The sequence below is a fragment of the Pituophis catenifer genome, unplaced genomic scaffold (genome assembly GCF_029215685.1).
Source record: "Pituophis catenifer annectens isolate HBS135680 unplaced genomic scaffold, rPitCat1.0.hap2 SCAF_2, whole genome shotgun sequence".
Lineage (NCBI taxonomy): Eukaryota > Metazoa > Chordata > Lepidosauria > Squamata > Colubridae > Pituophis > Pituophis catenifer.
The window spans coordinates 197,695,637-197,712,244 of record NW_027256882.1 but is presented as its reverse complement, the minus strand read 5'-3'; the positions used below and the strand labels follow the sequence as shown (position 1 = coordinate 197,712,244).

At 40.1% G+C, this 16,608-nt stretch overlaps 1 protein-coding gene across 1 annotated transcript in view; it reads right to left on the bottom strand.

Moving 5' to 3' along the window:
* Positions 1–10,938: 10,938 nt before the first annotated feature.
* LOC139311087 (stimulated by retinoic acid gene 6 protein-like) overlaps positions 10,939–16,608 on the bottom strand; it is a 33,151-nt gene continuing 27,481 nt past the window's right edge. The window contains exons 15-18 of the mRNA XM_070935420.1: positions 15,614–15,733; positions 15,080–15,243; positions 12,211–12,357; positions 10,939–11,426 (exon numbers count right to left, since the gene is read on the bottom strand). Of these exons, the coding sequence (XP_070791521.1) occupies positions 11,332–11,426; positions 12,211–12,357; positions 15,080–15,243; positions 15,614–15,733 (526 nt within the window). The 3' untranslated portion in view covers positions 10,939–11,331. The remainder of the gene's footprint in view (positions 11,427–12,210; positions 12,358–15,079; positions 15,244–15,613; positions 15,734–16,608) is intronic.

Genomic DNA, 16,608 nt, shown 5'->3' with positions numbered 1-16,608 from the left:
TTTTTAGCAGGTCTGTATCAAAACAGATTTTTTTGGCCCTCCCACGATCTGTCCAATCTGTATGGGCAACAGATTGCACTCATTTCTATATCCGCCTTTGCTAATTTTGTGTGGGACTTCACTTCACCCTGGAACTGAGAAGATGGGGCACCTTTTAAAAGCATCTTCCCATGCCCAGCAGTTATGAAGGGTCATTTTCTTCTACCCATTTGCACATTAATTAGCATAGCAGCTAATCGCACCATTGGTGTTTAAATTATGTCTGTTTATTTAAATTACTTTTACATGCATATTCACTCAAATGTGTGTTTTGCATTCTATTTTTATGCTTTAAAAAAAAAAGCCAAGAACTATTGCTGGAGAACTTGCAAAATAAGTAAGTGGCAAACAATTCTGATCTGAGATGATTCTGGGATCAGAATTTGCAAAACCCTGATCCTTGAGCAGCTACATGGCCAGATAACTTTCAAAGCTCTGTGTTTATTTAGTTGCTGTAATTTGCTACTGCAGCCTCTGCCATCATTCTACTGTGCATTTTTCTTCCAATACTAATTATGAATGTTGAGCTGTTATAACCATGAATCGACTTTCAATTTTTATAATTGTAATGTGATTAAACTTCAATGGATGTTAGCTAAGAAGACCTCCTCAGCATTGTGTGGTGTGTATTTTCTTTACCCTACCCCTTAAGATATCCTTCCCCAATTTGGGGTCTTCTTCAAGCTATGTTGGTTTTTATTGCCATCATCCTCAATCAATAGAGTCAACATTCCCCTCAGCTAAGAAACATGGAAGTTCACTTAGTCCTAAATATCCGTTAGTAAGGTTTGGCTGCATTAATCTGAGCAGCAGAGAACAAGGTGTGAAGATTAAATACTGTAACAGCTTTAACAGGAAGGGCCATATGAGAGCCTTCCGTTGACCTTAATGTGACCTTAGCATTTATTTACTTTTAATAAGATAAATTTGTCAGAGGTGTGACTTGACTGCAACACAGTAATCCGAAACTGTCCTTTTATCCTACTTATTTGTCTCTGCTTTATATCGGGGACTCTACAAAGAGTTTTTACTCTGCCTCCGGTTTTCAGATCTTTCCTTTCAAGAACCGCCATAACAATAGCTGTGTTGCAGTGATTTGTGCTATTCCTTGTGGCTGAGAGAAAGCCCAGGGCCTGGGCCTGTGTGTAATCCCTTAACAGTTTACTTTAAATAAAGTAATAAACCTCTCCCTTTTCTTCCTCTCATTGTGGCCATTTCCTCTCTGTCAGGGTGTATTCAGCGTTTCTGGCGCACGAAACAATTGAAACGATTATTTTAGCCCAGAAGCATCCATGTCTGGGTGCCTTGATTTTTCAGGACGCTGGGCTGGCAGTTAGCAGTGGGAAAGTGAATGAAGCTGAGCAAGATCTCAGCCGGAAAACCTGCCCTTTCTTTTTCAAAAGCCTCATTCCTCCCAGTAGCTCATCCTGCAAGAAAAGCTTTGGCAAACAACATGCATTGACGCATCATAGCCCAAGGCAAGTCAGTTAGCACCTTTGGGGAAGAACGAGCAAAGGAAGTTGGCGACAATAGTCTCACATCCCCTCTGCTCCCACCTAGAGGCAGCTCTTGAAAGTGCAGGGCTGCTGGGGCTCTAAAGCAGAGGTCTTCAAACTTGGCAGCTTTAAGACTTGTGGACTTCAACTCCCAGAATTCTCTAGGAGTTGAAGTCCGCAAGTCTTAAAGCTGCCAAATTTGGGGATTTGGCCTTTGAGTCAGTGTTGACATCTGGTGACTGCCTGGATTTTCTTGGAAATATTTTCAGAAGTGGCTTGCTGTTGCCTTCTTGCTAGGGTTGAGAAGGAGTGACGGACCCAAGGTCACCCAGCTAGCCTCGTGCCTTAGACAAGACTACAAGTATTGACTTTTCATTTTTTCTTCCTGAGAGAGAGAGAGAAATAAGAGGCAGATAACTTCTCTAGTACCTTAATTACTTAAATCGTTTAACTTGCCCTCATTTCCCTTTCCTCCCTGAAACAACTCAGGAAAAACCACACCACACCCAGATCTGATTGGCTAGGGATCATCCTATTCTTTGTGTGTGCCCTGATTGAGTGGGAACATCCATGTGATTAATCCTATCCAAAGAAAGGAGGAGAAAGTAAATCACAAAAGGATGAAGATGCCTGCCAAGGAAAGAATGGTGCATTAAAGAAAACAAGGAGGAAAATAGTTCCTTCCTGATTTTAAAGCAGATCAAAAAGCAGAAAATTAAAAAAAAGGGTATTCTGTATTTGACCAATGAATTATTTTCAGAATGTTTCAGGTCTTGGCCTAGCAGATTATTCATCATCCATTTTCAATCAGAAATGCTAATTGGGTTCCCGCCCATCCCAGATTATAATACAATAAAGAACTGCAGACTTCATTTTAAGTGTGATTGAATAGCTCTATTTTCAGAGACGGGGAGAGAAAACCAGAGAAGCAATCAATATTTGAGTTTTCAGTTCCCATCAGCCTCAGCCAGCATGACCATTGACAAAGGATTCTAGGTCCTGTCATCCAAAATATCAGTTTCCTATCCCTTGGATTTTCTATATGAGAATATTGAGGCATTATAAATGACTGATAATGCTACTAATGGGAGCCCTGCAGATGGTGTGAACAGAGATAAATGCTGCTTAACAATCCACATCCAAAAGTAGAGTAATTTCTGGTTTTTATTTCTCCATTTTGGCAGGTTTACCTGCTGAGATACTGTTTATCTGTTTAATTTTAATTTTATTTGTATTTATTTTGGGGTGCCTTTCAGTTAGTGTTAACACCTGGCAACTGCCTGAACAAATTCTGGCAGCTTCCTTGGCAAGATTTTAGAAGTGGTCTGCCCTTGTCTCCTTCCTAGGGCTGAGAAAGAATGACTGGCCCAAGGTCGCACAGCTGGCTTTGTGCCAAAAGCAAATCCAGAACTTGTGGCTTTCCAGTTTCTGGTTTGATTCCTGAATCACCCCACCAAACTGGCTCTCTGTCAAGATAGCCTCCCTTCCATTCACAATAATGTTGAAAGTACTGGTTTCCCCAAACAAAGCTGCTGATTTTCAATTGGTAATTTTAGTCTTCTGTTGTTATGGGTGCCTGGCTTCTTAGGATAAAATGTATACTTAGGAATCTCGCAAACTTATTCCACTGTGTGGTTTCTTGGGCTTTCTCCGCGAAGTCTTATTCTGATGCTCTGACTTTGCATCTGGAGTTCAAGAGGATGTAAATTCTATTGCCCAAAGAGTAACTCTGGGCTTGTGGGCCATTTTAATATCACACTCCAAAAGTGGGCAGGACGAAGACTTTTCTCTTTTTAAGAGAGGATTGTACGGATGAAATGTGTCCTCCACTCCACTACCTATTGTTGAAGGCTGCCTATCGTATGCAGGACTCCAAGTGAACCCCATAGATATTTGGCTTTTTTTTAAAAAAAGGAAAAAAAAGTCCTGTCCTAATGATATTCAGCACAAAGTGCCTCTTTCTGTACTTGGCTGACATTCCTGTGGAATAATCCACGACAACCACAGTATTCCTTTCCTGAGGCAGTTTCAGCCACTCTGGTTCCATTAGCATATCTATAAAGGTCAGCTGTGTTTTGTTTTGTTTTGTTTAAAGAAATTACTTCCAGATGCATCAATTTATCTAAGCTTCCATTTGAACCGCATTTGCCATTTCAATACCCAACCCCATCATTTACAGAGATTCTTCCCAAAATCTTCACTTTTGTGTTGATCATATTAAATAATTTGGTGTTGTCCTCAGAATTCACCACTTTTCAGTTCCTTTTTCCTAACCCCCAGGCCCCTTATGATTGCCATTAAAACCACTGATTTCAGAACAAATTCTTAAATGGTGCCATTGCTTATAACCCTCCATCCCTGGATGGATGGATGGATGGATGGATGGATGGATGGATGGATGGATGGACGGACGGATCAATGGATGGATGGATGGATGGATGGATGGATGGATGGATGGATGGATGATGGATGGACGGATGAATGGACGGATGGATGGATGATGGATGGATGGATGGACGGACGGATGGCTGGATGGATGGATGGATGTTGACTCCTGGAGACTTCTTGGATTAGTTCCTGCAATTTTCTTCGCAAAGTTTTTTTGGAAGTGATTTACCCTTGCCTCCTTTCTAGAACCAAGAAAGAGTGACTGTCCCAAGATCACCCAGCTGGCTTTATGCCTCAGGCAGGACTAAAACTCCCAAGTCTCCTGGTTTCTAGCCTGGCACCTTAACGATTTCACCCAACTGGCTGTCTCTCCTCTCTATTCCAGGCATAGATCATTTATTACTGCATGTTCATTAACCATGAACTTCAGTAATATATTATAAACCCTTCCCCTCCTCTGAAGCTGCATTTGTTTGGAAGCCTCTCAAAACCCTTCTTGAATGACCAAGTTGATTGTGCCATTGGACTGCCCTATCTGAAAGGATTCTAAAAGAATATGGAAGAGAACTATAATTTATAAAAACCAAACATTCCAGAAATAGATTTGGCAATGTGTGCTGCAATTCATAGTTATGTCTGATAATTAAGAGCACTGTCTCCATCTCAGTTGGAATGAATCAACTTCTTATCTTCCCAGACAGTCTCTGTTCAGCTCAAACAAATCCCAATACCGATACCTCCTAATTAAGAAAACATAAAAGATGTCTGTCCATTAATGACTGCCATGGCAGCATCAGACAGCTGCAGAAAAAAATCTTTAAAAGGGGGGGCTGTGAACCTTTCCTTTAGAGTAGGAAATGAAATTTCTGCTCAGAGAAACTTTTGCTATGGAAGGCCATCATCAAGTTCTCCCTTTCTTGATTAGGAAAGTAGCTCTGGGCTTCTTGGATTGGCTTCTTTGCTAATGAACAACCTGCACCCTTATTTTTTGGCAGTATTCCGCTAAGGCAAAGGGAAGGAGTTTATGAAAGATTGTCTTTTTATGAACGCTTATATCTGGGATGGAAAATTCTGTGGGCATCATTATTATTGAAGCATATCCAGTACATCCTTCTGCTTGGGTCAATATGCAATCTGGACTTCACACAAACACACACATACACCCAAATATATTGTATTTGGCACGTATCATTTGTGAAAACACCAGGAAAAATGGGTTTGAATATATTCAAAGGGATTCACCCAAAAATGCATATAGATGATTGTTCTGCCAGGTTTCTTTCTGTATAAGCTGTGGTGGCGCAGTGGTTAGAATACAGTACTGCAGGCTACTTCTGCTGACTGCCAGTGGCCAGCAGTTTGGCAGTTCGAGTCTCACCAGCTCAAGGTTGACTCAGCCTTCCATCCTTCCAAGGTCAGTAAAATGAGAACCCAGATTGTTGGGGGCAATAGGCTGACTCTGTAAACCACTTAGGGCTGTAAAGCAATATTTAAGTCTAAGTGCTATTGCTATTGCTATTCTTAACCGGTGATCATTTTTTCATACATGTATTGGTCTTTGTTTCCTTGCAATCAAGTGATAGGAACTATTAATGGGTCAGGACAGCGTAAGGTAGAATTCCTATGAAACTGCTGGTCATCAAATATAGAGAATTTATGAGATCAATTGTAAATGCCATTATCAGCCTCTTCTCTCCACAAAAATCTAAGAATTATATTCTCCCTGTCTATAGTCACACTAGCCCATGGCCAGTCAATTCACTTGGCTTTCAATGCCTCCCTCAAATAAATCCTGTTTATCATCCACAGTATTTGCATGAAGCTGTTTTATATGCATGGAGTCGTTTCCCAAATTAACAGCTGGGAGCCCCAATCTTGGAATACTACAGATAGTACCTTCAGCTATTTATTAATATTCATGGTGGGAGATTGTATTTCTTCATATTTAATTGCCACTTGTTTCTCCGCAGTTGAAGGGGAAGGGGTTGCTAAATTACTCCTATTCCAATTATAATTTCATGTTGTTATGTGAACAAGGAAAGGAAGCAGAGATCAACACGCATCTCTCTTTTGAGAAAAGGTAGCATTAGGAATTAAGCTACCAAATAGGGTTATTTCGTACTTGTCTTTTTTACAGTTGTGAGCATGCATTCTGATATAGGAAAACCTGACCCTGGAGCATTGCTTTATCATTCCCATGCTGCTAGCCAACATGGCCACTGCCCATTAGTGGACATGATGAGAGCTATCATCTAGCTCATCTTGACTTGAAGGACACTAAGGCTTACGGCATGTGGGAAGGACAGAATCTATCATTCATTTCATGGTGTTTGTCAACTGCCCCATTTGAACATTTCCTACTATATCTGGCGAGTTGAAGATAACAACAGAAGGCTAACACAAGGAGCATCCAAGACACCCTTAGTAGGGATTCAGAATTTTTTTCTCACTGACAATAGAATTAACAGCAGCTCAAAAGAAATATACACCAAGTCAAGACCAAGAAGGCCAACATCCCACCTATTTTAAAGGCCATTTCTACCTTTTTACACAGGCAGTAGCCCTGGATTGCCATCAAGCATAAATAACAGTAAGAGCTAGATATGGAGAGATACAAGATATGCAAGGAGCCTTGAAGGGCCAAGATGGTTTTTGCTAATGTCTATCCATGTTTGGCCAAGTAAACAAAATTGCACAAGATAACAAGCCAAGAAAGAAATTGACATACAACCTGCCAAAAAACCACCCATCTATATTTCATCATATGCAATGAAAGAGACTACCTTTAAGAGTTGAGGAAGCTTCTTGGCTGAGAAGCAAAACATCTTCAAAGAAAAACCAGAAAGTCCAGTTGCCTCTTGAAAAAGCACCTTTGGGACAACCATGACCTGGATGACTGAGAGTCTCCATGGAGACTACCTTTAAGTATGTATGCCTGGTTCAAGCTAAGGAGGTCTGCAGGCCTAGACAGGCTTGCAGGCATGAGTAACAGACTAAGAAGTGGATTGAATTAGATATGCATCCAACTGCACATTCCTTCTCCTACCCAGTTGCTTAAAACGGGATGCATGTTCCAAAGTGCACTCAACATTCTTGCACAACTGATCACACAGTAATATCTTGCTTATGTGCCAATCAACCTGGATCGTGATCCTACAGGAAATGAACCAATAAAGCTGTGTGATATTGCCATGAAGATGAACCAAATAGAGAAGCAAAATAAAGTCATGGCGATATTCCTTGGCATTTAACCTTGTTACATGGCTCTACAGCTGGTTCTATCAATTACAGAAAATCAGATGAGAAGCTTTAGAGTTACTCATTAACTATCAGTCGGTTCCCAAAATGAGTTGGGTTCACAAGATGAGATCAATCTGGAATCCAGTTAACTTAGAATCTGATGCAGCTCCTCCATCAGTGGCTTCAAATACAATTTTAACTCAGGATTAAGCAGGTACAGGGAAGGCCAGTGTTGTCTCCAAATATTTATTTGTTTAGTGTATGGCATACAAGGCCAGAAAGGCTACAATGTTATGCACACAGTAGAAGTAGAAGCCCTGGCAGCTAGTCCATTTGTTACCTATCCCTGGGTACCACAAGAGGGTGAACTAGATTCACACCAGCTGGCCTCCAGTGTTTTCAGAGGAAATCAGTTCTTCGGGACTTTCCTCCACCACTCCTCCGCTGATCACTTCTGGGTATATCCAGCCCTGGTTCCAACTCACTGTGTAGAATGCAGCCAGCAGTTTCCCACAGCTGAAATGGTGATACGTATCTATCTACTCGCAAATAATGTTTTTAAACTGCTAGGTGGGCAGGAGCTAAACAAGAGACGGGAACTCACCCCATCCTGCAGAGCTGAATTCTAACCACCAGAGTGCTGGCAATTGCTCAGCACATCCAGCATCATTAAGCTTCTGTGCCACCATGTCCCGTTTCCAAATAAAAAGTGTTAATCTACAAACAGTATCAACAAAACTGAATGGTTCCAGTGTATTTAAATGTATAAGTTTTCCCACAGGAAATGGTGACTTAAATATTGTGGAATGATGAGATAGTCCCTCAGTTCAGTACAAAAAAAAATCAGCTGTGAGACCCCTATGAAATTCATCAAAAGCAAAGGGTATAGGCATCCATTAACGTCAAGTATGCTGTGTAAACAAGGTTTAAAAGCATACAACCAAACCATTTATTAAAGTAAAAATTGCTTCAAAACCAGCAGAGTTCCTGTCCATATTGTTTCCTTGTCAACAATACAGAAGTTTCTAGGGGGGAAAAAATCAGACCTCCTTCCATCCATCTGCACAGATGGGAAAAGTAATTGCCATCTCACTTTATTGCAATCCTTCTTTTCTCCTACATTGCTCTATAGTCAAGTTCATTTCTCATACCCAAAGTGCAGTTGCCACACAAATGGTGCTGAAAAATTATTATTCCATGCCAGTCAACTGCATTTGACCCCCAGGAACCTTTTTCCATTACTTTTAATACCTTCTATCCATATAGTTTCTTAACTATTCGTCAAGTGAACACATACAGAAACCCACACAGACTTCTTATGCTATTCTGTCCTCCTGTGGCTGTTTGTAATAATTGCAATTTGAACTTCATAATATAGACTAGCTGGGCAGGAGCTGGTTTAGGCTCATCTTAGTCCAGTGTTGTGTTTCTCACAATGACCAGCTATGTGCCACTATGGTGCTTGCAAGCAGAAAGTGGATATTCAGCTCTCTCTTGTTCCACAACTACTTTTGGGAGGCCCGATATCCTCAGTGAATGAATCCAATCTATTTTAAAGTCATCCAAATTAGCAGCCCTCTCCATATCGTGTGGTGATGAATTTCGCTGATTTAATTATAAACAAGCTTATTATGAAGTAATTTTTTTCCCCATCTGTTCTAATTCTCCTTCTTATCAGCCTCACTCGATGATCACTTGGGAATATTTTTCTGTTACTAGTATGGGATAATGAAGAAAATAACCCTTTGAGAATCTACCAAAATAGAGTTTACTAAGAGTTTTCTGGCATTCATTTACCATTTCTAGGGAACCACGCTTGGAAGATTGATTTAGCTTGTGAATGTTTGTCTGATCATTTGATGACCCCACAGATTATATAGATCTTAACTGTCAAGCTATTTGGAGTTGCCAACTGTTAAACCTGATAACAAAATTTAAAGCATCTGAATTCCAGTGTTAAGTCAAAGGATATATCAGTTGAATTTGAAAGCACAGAAGAAAAACATTTTGAATAAGAAATGTGATACTATTTTCCAGATTATCTGTGCTATCCAGATGTTTTTAACCTAAAACCTCATCAGTGGCCACACAGACTATGATGATGGAAGTTATAACACATTTGAAGGACGCTTGATTCTTTATTCCTAGTTGTAAAGATTTAAACAGTGGGTAAATTAAGTCATGCCTCTATTTTGTAGTGGTATAGGCTAAGATAACAATTGTTCTGGCTGAAATAATTCACAATAAAAGGGCAAGTAATGCTCAAGGCTGTCAGCATACAATATTAAAATTACCATATTTGCTTTCCAGCTGTAAATAATATATAATGACAACCATAGTCACTATTTAGAATCGTTTCTTACTACAGTATATTTTGAGAGCAACGTCTTTCTATGAGGTTCTTAAAAGAAAAACATTCCAGAGAAAGCTGATTGATCAGATTGATTGACATATACTGTTAACTATCTCAGACATAATGGTTCATCACTGTCCCCAAATAGTTTGATGAGGTTCCCCCCCCCCCCAAATATACTATTTCACACTCTTCCATAAGTCTCTGTTGGGAACCAGCCAACTAAGTAAATCAAGAGCTGAGATGCCTTTTTCATTTCTTAGGGAACAATAATTCTCTTTCTGAACATTACTTAGAATTCTTGCTAGACCAAAATGTTCCATTTATTTGCAATCAATACAGCTGGTCTAACTCTATAATTGTCCTTAATCAGCAATTGTCAGATTAACGATGGACTTGCCTGACATTTTGAAATAGAAAACACAAAGTGACAGCTAAGCCTGGATATACATAGCAGTTAAGAAATCAAAGACAAACTTGGGAGGAAAAATCCAAGAATAAAGGAAAATCCTAAATGTCCATCCTTTATATATTTCGGGAGGGGGGGGAGACAATCTTGAAAAAAAAAAGAAAAGAAAATCTACTCCTTCTTGTGTGCATGTGCTTCTCCTTCTAGGGGGCCACCCAACTGCCAGACTGATTGATGCATCTTGACAAATTGTCTTTCCTTTATCTCAACACAGGGTAACATCTGTGTATCTCTCTTATTTCTCATTCAGCGGTTTCACTTGAACTAGCTATAAGAATATAAGGTTGATTTAACTGCTCACATCCCAATCAGGAGTACCTGCAATGGGAATTTAAAAGGTTATAATGAAGGCCATGACCTCAAGATTGAAGTGCCTTTCCATTGTTCTGTGTACTTTGTGTGTGACAATTGCAAAAAAAAAAAAAGGGGGGGGGGGGTGGAGGCTTTTGATTATGAGGTCATGGCCACTATGTTAATTTTTTTTCAACCCCTTCAGATTTTTCCAATCCCAACTCATTATGAGTGAAATAAGGATGTATTATGATGCCCTAATTTTGTAATGCAACATGTATGTCTCTTCCATATAATTTCTACCTCCTGATGCAGGGCATCAAATTAGTTTGATTTTACTTAATGCAAATGATATGATCTCTCTTTGTGGCAAAAAAACCCGGTTTGGACAGTATCAACCTCCATCATGTAAATACAAGTATAGTTTTTGGAAACCATCAAAGACAACATGATCTATCGAGGATCTGCAATGGAACAATGCAAACAAATTAATTCTTGAGTGCAGGCTTTCACAAGACAATATCTTGATGAATTCACCCAGATTATGATTAAATAGCATCCTTATTTCAATCAGTTATTATATAAACACCTGGGGATTCCATCGCTAATATGTTTATTTATGTGCTTCCTTCCTTATTTACTGAAGCATTTGTAACCCACATTCCAGAAAATCTTTGAAAACAGCTTGCAATGAAATTTAAAAACAATAATAAAACAACTTCTTCCTTTGCACCTTATTCTTTGTAATGCTCCTAGCCTCTGCCTTTGCATTTAATAATTGAAATGAATGGAGCCTGAATATTCCAAAGGAAAGTGGCCTGCCACAGAAGCAACCACATTTGCCTGAATCCAAATAAACTGGAAATGGGTTTCAATACATAGAAATATACATAACGAACATCGTTGAAGATTTCTTCATCACCGTATGCTGACTACTAGGTAATCATATGCAAAGGACAGGAAATGTTCTGTCTTGTGCTCTGTTAGTTCTACTGCACATCTGAAACTATTCTGCCCTATTCGGATAAAACAAAGCAGGGGCACTTCATAGATCCTCATTTCGGCTTCCTGTGTGCAGAGAGGCAGGGATTCTTCAAAAGGGTATAAAGCAGCAACCATCTTGTCCTGGCCTTCTTGGACACCCTAAAATCTAAAGGAGAAAGGATGAGCGTTTACTTTCCAGTATCCTAGCGATTCTTTAGCAATGGCCAAAGGCACACTGGACTCTGACTTCACCCACCTAACTAGGAAGTCTTATCAGCACTGTTCAGATTTTTCTAGCCTGGCCCAGTGGTGAAATCCAAATTTTTTTACTACCGGTTCTGTGGCCATGGCTTGGTGGGCGTGGCAGGGGAAGGATACTGCAAAATCCCCATTCCCACCCCACTCTGGGGCAGCCAGAGGTGGTATTTGCTGGTTCTTCAAACTACTCAAAATTTCCGCTACCGGCTCTCCAGAACCTGTCAGAACCTGCTGGATTTCACCCCTGGCATGGCCCTTATCAGATGCACAAGGAAGGACCTCAAACCTCATAGTCCTATACACATTACAAGCACTGATCTTGACGGCTGAAGAGAATGGAACCTGATGTCCTACAGCTCTGGAGATCATCAGTCAGAAAAGGCCACTCTGTTGCCCCAAACCCTCTATCTTCATGGCTCAGGCCACAGAGGGAGCATATCATTTAAGACACCCTCCTGCTGGCTTCAGGTGTGAAATGAGATAAGCGTTGCAGTACCATCTTTCTCCTTCCCCATCTACTATGTTGTTTGAATGCAGTGTGGATTTCCTAATCTTTGGGATATATAATAAATGCAATGTTTTCTGTCATTTTCTATAATCTATTCGTTAAGCTTTATTTTCAAAACCCAATATTCTCCTATCTCCTTCATCTACTGCAACATAAGCATGGATCAAACCACAGCAGGATTTACCTGTTGATTGATCGATGTGGCAAGAATATGAGTTTCTTTGCTGCTGGTTCTCCATACATTTGGCTGCAAGGTGGTGGCCAAAGCAAAGAAGAATAGGATTGGTGTGATAGTGGTCCATAAAAAGCATCCCGATCCATGTCTTGTATCCTGCAAGGAAATAGCAATCCCTTTACTTGGGAAGAAGATTCAGCTACAAATGGGATCTGACTGTGCTTCTAGAAAATTGCAATCAGCTGTAGACAATCTAATACACTCTTTAGTGAAGATGTACCAGTGGTGAAATGTAAACTTTGTTACTACCGATTCTGTGGGCGTGGCTTGGTGGGGGGGGTAATGTAACTGGGTAGGTGTGGCCAACTTTTTTTTTTACTTTTTTAAAGCAATTTTTTACAACCTATTTGGGCGAATAGGTGTAAAAAAATGCTTTTAAAAGGTTAAAAAAAAGGCTCTGACGATCACAGCTGTGGCGCGCGATCATCAGAGCCTTTTTTTTACCTTTTAAAAATAGGAAGTAACGACACCCAGGTGGGTGGGTGGAGCCTCGCACCGCCATCACTACCGGTTCTCCGAACCACCTGCCACAATCGCTACCGGATCGCTTGATCCAGTCTGAACCGGGAGCATTTCACCCCTGAGATGTACCATATTTTTCCATGTATAAGACGCTACTTTTTCTTTAAAATATTTACTTGAAAATGGAGAGGCATCTTATACACAGGAGGCCGAGAGGAGAAAGCATGGCCCATCCCAGTCTTCCAGCTCTGCCTCACATGCTGGACGAAACTCTACCTTATATGCAGCTCTATCATTCCTCTCTATTATAGTTGTTTCCTGTATCACATTGCCATTCTAGGTTTCATCTCTATTGTTCCTCTGATGCATTTCCTGTTCTTGTATTACTCACTCTCTAATAAGATGGTTTCTGCACAGTTATGGCTTGTAGTATGCTTACTTACTCTATATGAAACATGGGGGCACCTTATAGATGGAAAAATACGGGATAATTCCAGACAATGAGATTGGGTAGCTTATGTGCTTTCCGTGAGATTCACCCATCTCTTTCAAGAGCTAGTCAACTATTTCCTCAGTGAAAGGCTATAGTTGTCAGTATACGTTTCCTGATGCTTCACTAGAGCTACCCTCTTCCCAAAAGGGAACATCAGACTGGGTGAATGTGAATCTCATAGAGTCAGGACTTGAAGGCATATCCCATAAGAAGGACTTTCAAGTGACAGCAGTAACTAACTACAAGAAAGGATGTTGCAAGAATTCCTTGCATGAATTAATGCAGGTGCAGAAAGATACAGAGATGGTTCTACTCTGACTTTGTTTGCTTGTTTATTTAAATTTATTATGGCCACCCACTCCAAAGGATTTATGGCTATTCACTATAAAATATTATCCATCCTCTCTCGACTGAAAGTGGCTCTTCACAGGTGCCAATCATATCTGTGGGAACAACTATGGATGATTGATTAAGGGATTATGATACCATGGAAAATTCTGCAAAGAAATCCTGCCTTTGGATCAGATTATGTTCTCTACCTTTGAGTTAGAGATCTGATTTGGATAAGGAGATATGAGTTCAAATATACTATTACGGCTGGGATAGCCTGCATTATTCAAGCTTTAGTGAAGTATCCCATCAGATGGCATTATGCGGTGGTCATCTCTTCCTTCATACATAGATTTGCAGTAAGAAAAAAAAATGGCAGGGAAATATGGAGGGCCAAAATATGGCCTGGTCTCAAACCATCTTCCTAATTAATAAGAACTGCTTGGGACTTGAATTTTACAGACTATTCTCAGCTTCCAGCCTAACAGGTAATCCTCACCTTTCAAACCCAACTGGAATCAGAATTTCCAGCAAGATGGTTGTTAAGTGAGACACACACAATTTTATGATTTTTTTTTTTGCCATGGTTGTTAAAACAAATCACCACAGTTTTTAAGGAGATTGTTGAGGCGTTAAAGGAATCTGGCGTCCCCACATTGAATTTGCTCATCAGAAACCAGCTGGGAAGATCACAAATGGTGATCGCATAACTCCAAGACACTGCAATCATCATAAATACATGCTGGTTGCCAAGCACCCAAATTTTGATAATGTGACGATGAGGATGCTGCAATGGCCTTAAAGTGCGAGGCCTGGTTGAAGGTCACTTCTTTCAGCCCTATTGTGACTTCAAACCAATGGTGGGTTTCAAATTTTTTTACTACCGGTTCTGTGGGTGTGGCTTGGTGGGTGTGGCATGGTGGGCCTGGCAGGGGAAGGATACTGAAAATCTCCATTCCCACCCAACTCCAGGGGAAGGATACTGTAAAATCTCCATTCCGTCCCCAATCCAGGGGAAGGTAACTGCAAAATCCCCATTTCCTCCCAATCAGCTGGGACTTGGGAGGCAGAGAATAGATGGGGGCGGGGCCAGTCAGAATTTTTACTACCTGTTCTCCGAACTACTCAAAATTTCCGCTACCAGTTCTCCAGAACTGGTCAGAACACGCTGAAACCCACCTCTGCTTCAAACGGTCGCAAAACGAAAGGTTATAAGTTGAGGACTATCTGTACTTAAATTAACCATGCCTCATTAACTGACTAATACTTTATTCAGGGAATATATGTGTTAAACTGATGAAAGGACACAACCTAAATCAGGGATCTCCAACCTTGGCAACTTTAAGCCTGGTGGACTTCAACTCCCAGAATTCCCCCAGCCAGCTTTGCACCAGGCTTAAAGTTGCCAAGGTTGGAGATCCCTGGTTTAGGTTACCCCTGACGTTAACTGATTTCCTGGTTTGCTTGCTGTTCCATTCAGGGATATTCAAAGGAATGTCTGGTTTCAAATCCCTGAGAAACTCTGGACCTTACCCATGTCAGCCGCTTCGTAGCCTTTAGGCATAATGGTCCTATCAATCCGAGCAATCAGCCAGGCTCCCAAAACAACGCTGCACATCAGCCGGAAGAGACAGGCACTCAGGCCCAGCATCACGTTAGAGAAGAACAGGAAGTAATTGAAATTATGAAACACTTTTCTGAAATTACAAATAAATGACCATTGGAGAGATTCATATTGATTCATGGCTGAGGACCTGAGTGTGGAAATCTGTCAAACGGTCCCTACCTCTTCTGATAATTATTTTTTAATTATATGTTAATTATTAATTTAACTAGGCTCACTCTTATTAGACATGAAAAAGATACTTTCTTCAATGTGCTGCTATATAATTTGGGGTAGCTCCAAATAAAACATGAATGAAGTTTATACCTAAAATATTTTGTTTTAAACGATCGCTTGATGCAATAACATACTCATTTACCTCATGAAGTTTACTTCAGTTTTAGAAATGAAGTAAGTATCGTTCCTAAAAATAAAGAATTGAGACCGAATTAAGGGGAACTTGCCTGTTATCAAGAGCCAGAGGTTTTTCCTTGTCATCTTGCAAAATCTTTGGCTGGAGAAAAAATTGGCTGGCGGTCGTAATCTGCAGCACGATGAACCCTATCACAATGGCAATGGTCAAGCTGAAGGGGAGAAGGCACAAATAAGCTATAGGTATGGAAGTCTTCATCCCAGATGAAAGAATAGAATAGAATAGAATAGAATAGAATAGAATAGAATAGAATAGAATAGAATAGAATAGAATAGAATAGAATAGAATAGAATAGAATAGAATAGAATTCTTTGTTGGCCAAGTGTGATTAGACACACAAGGAATTTGTCTTTGGTGCATATGCTCTCAGTGTACATAAAAAGAAAAGATACATTCATCAAGAATCATAAGGTACAACACTTAATGATAGTCATAGAGTACAAATAAGCAAGCAAGTCATGCTAGGAAACAGTCAATATAAATCGTAAGGATACAAGCAACAAAGTTACAGTCATACAGTCATAAGTGGGAGGAGATGGGTGATAGGAACGATGAGAAGATTAATGGTAATGCAGACTTAGTGAATAGTTTGACAGTGTTGAGGAAATTATTTCTTTAGCAGAGTGATGGCATTCGGGAAAAATGTGTCTAGTTGTTCTGGTATGCAGTACTCTGTAGTGTCATTTTGAGGATAGGAGTTGAAACAATTTATGTACAGGATGCGAGAGATCTGTAAATATTTTCACAGCCCTCTTTTTGACTCGTGCAGTATACAGGTCCTCAATGGAAGGTAGGTTGGTAGCAATTGTTTTTTCTGAAGTTCTAATTATCTTATTTTCTAAATAAGCTATAGATGCAGAAGTCTACATCACAGATGAAAGAAGATCCTTTTATGTACCTATAGCTCTTTATTTTATATATTTTACATGAAAGAGAGAGATGGCCAAAGCTGAGTTGACCAAAGCAAAAGCAGAATAAAATCTAATAAGTACACACACATACACACATGCAAACACACACATATTT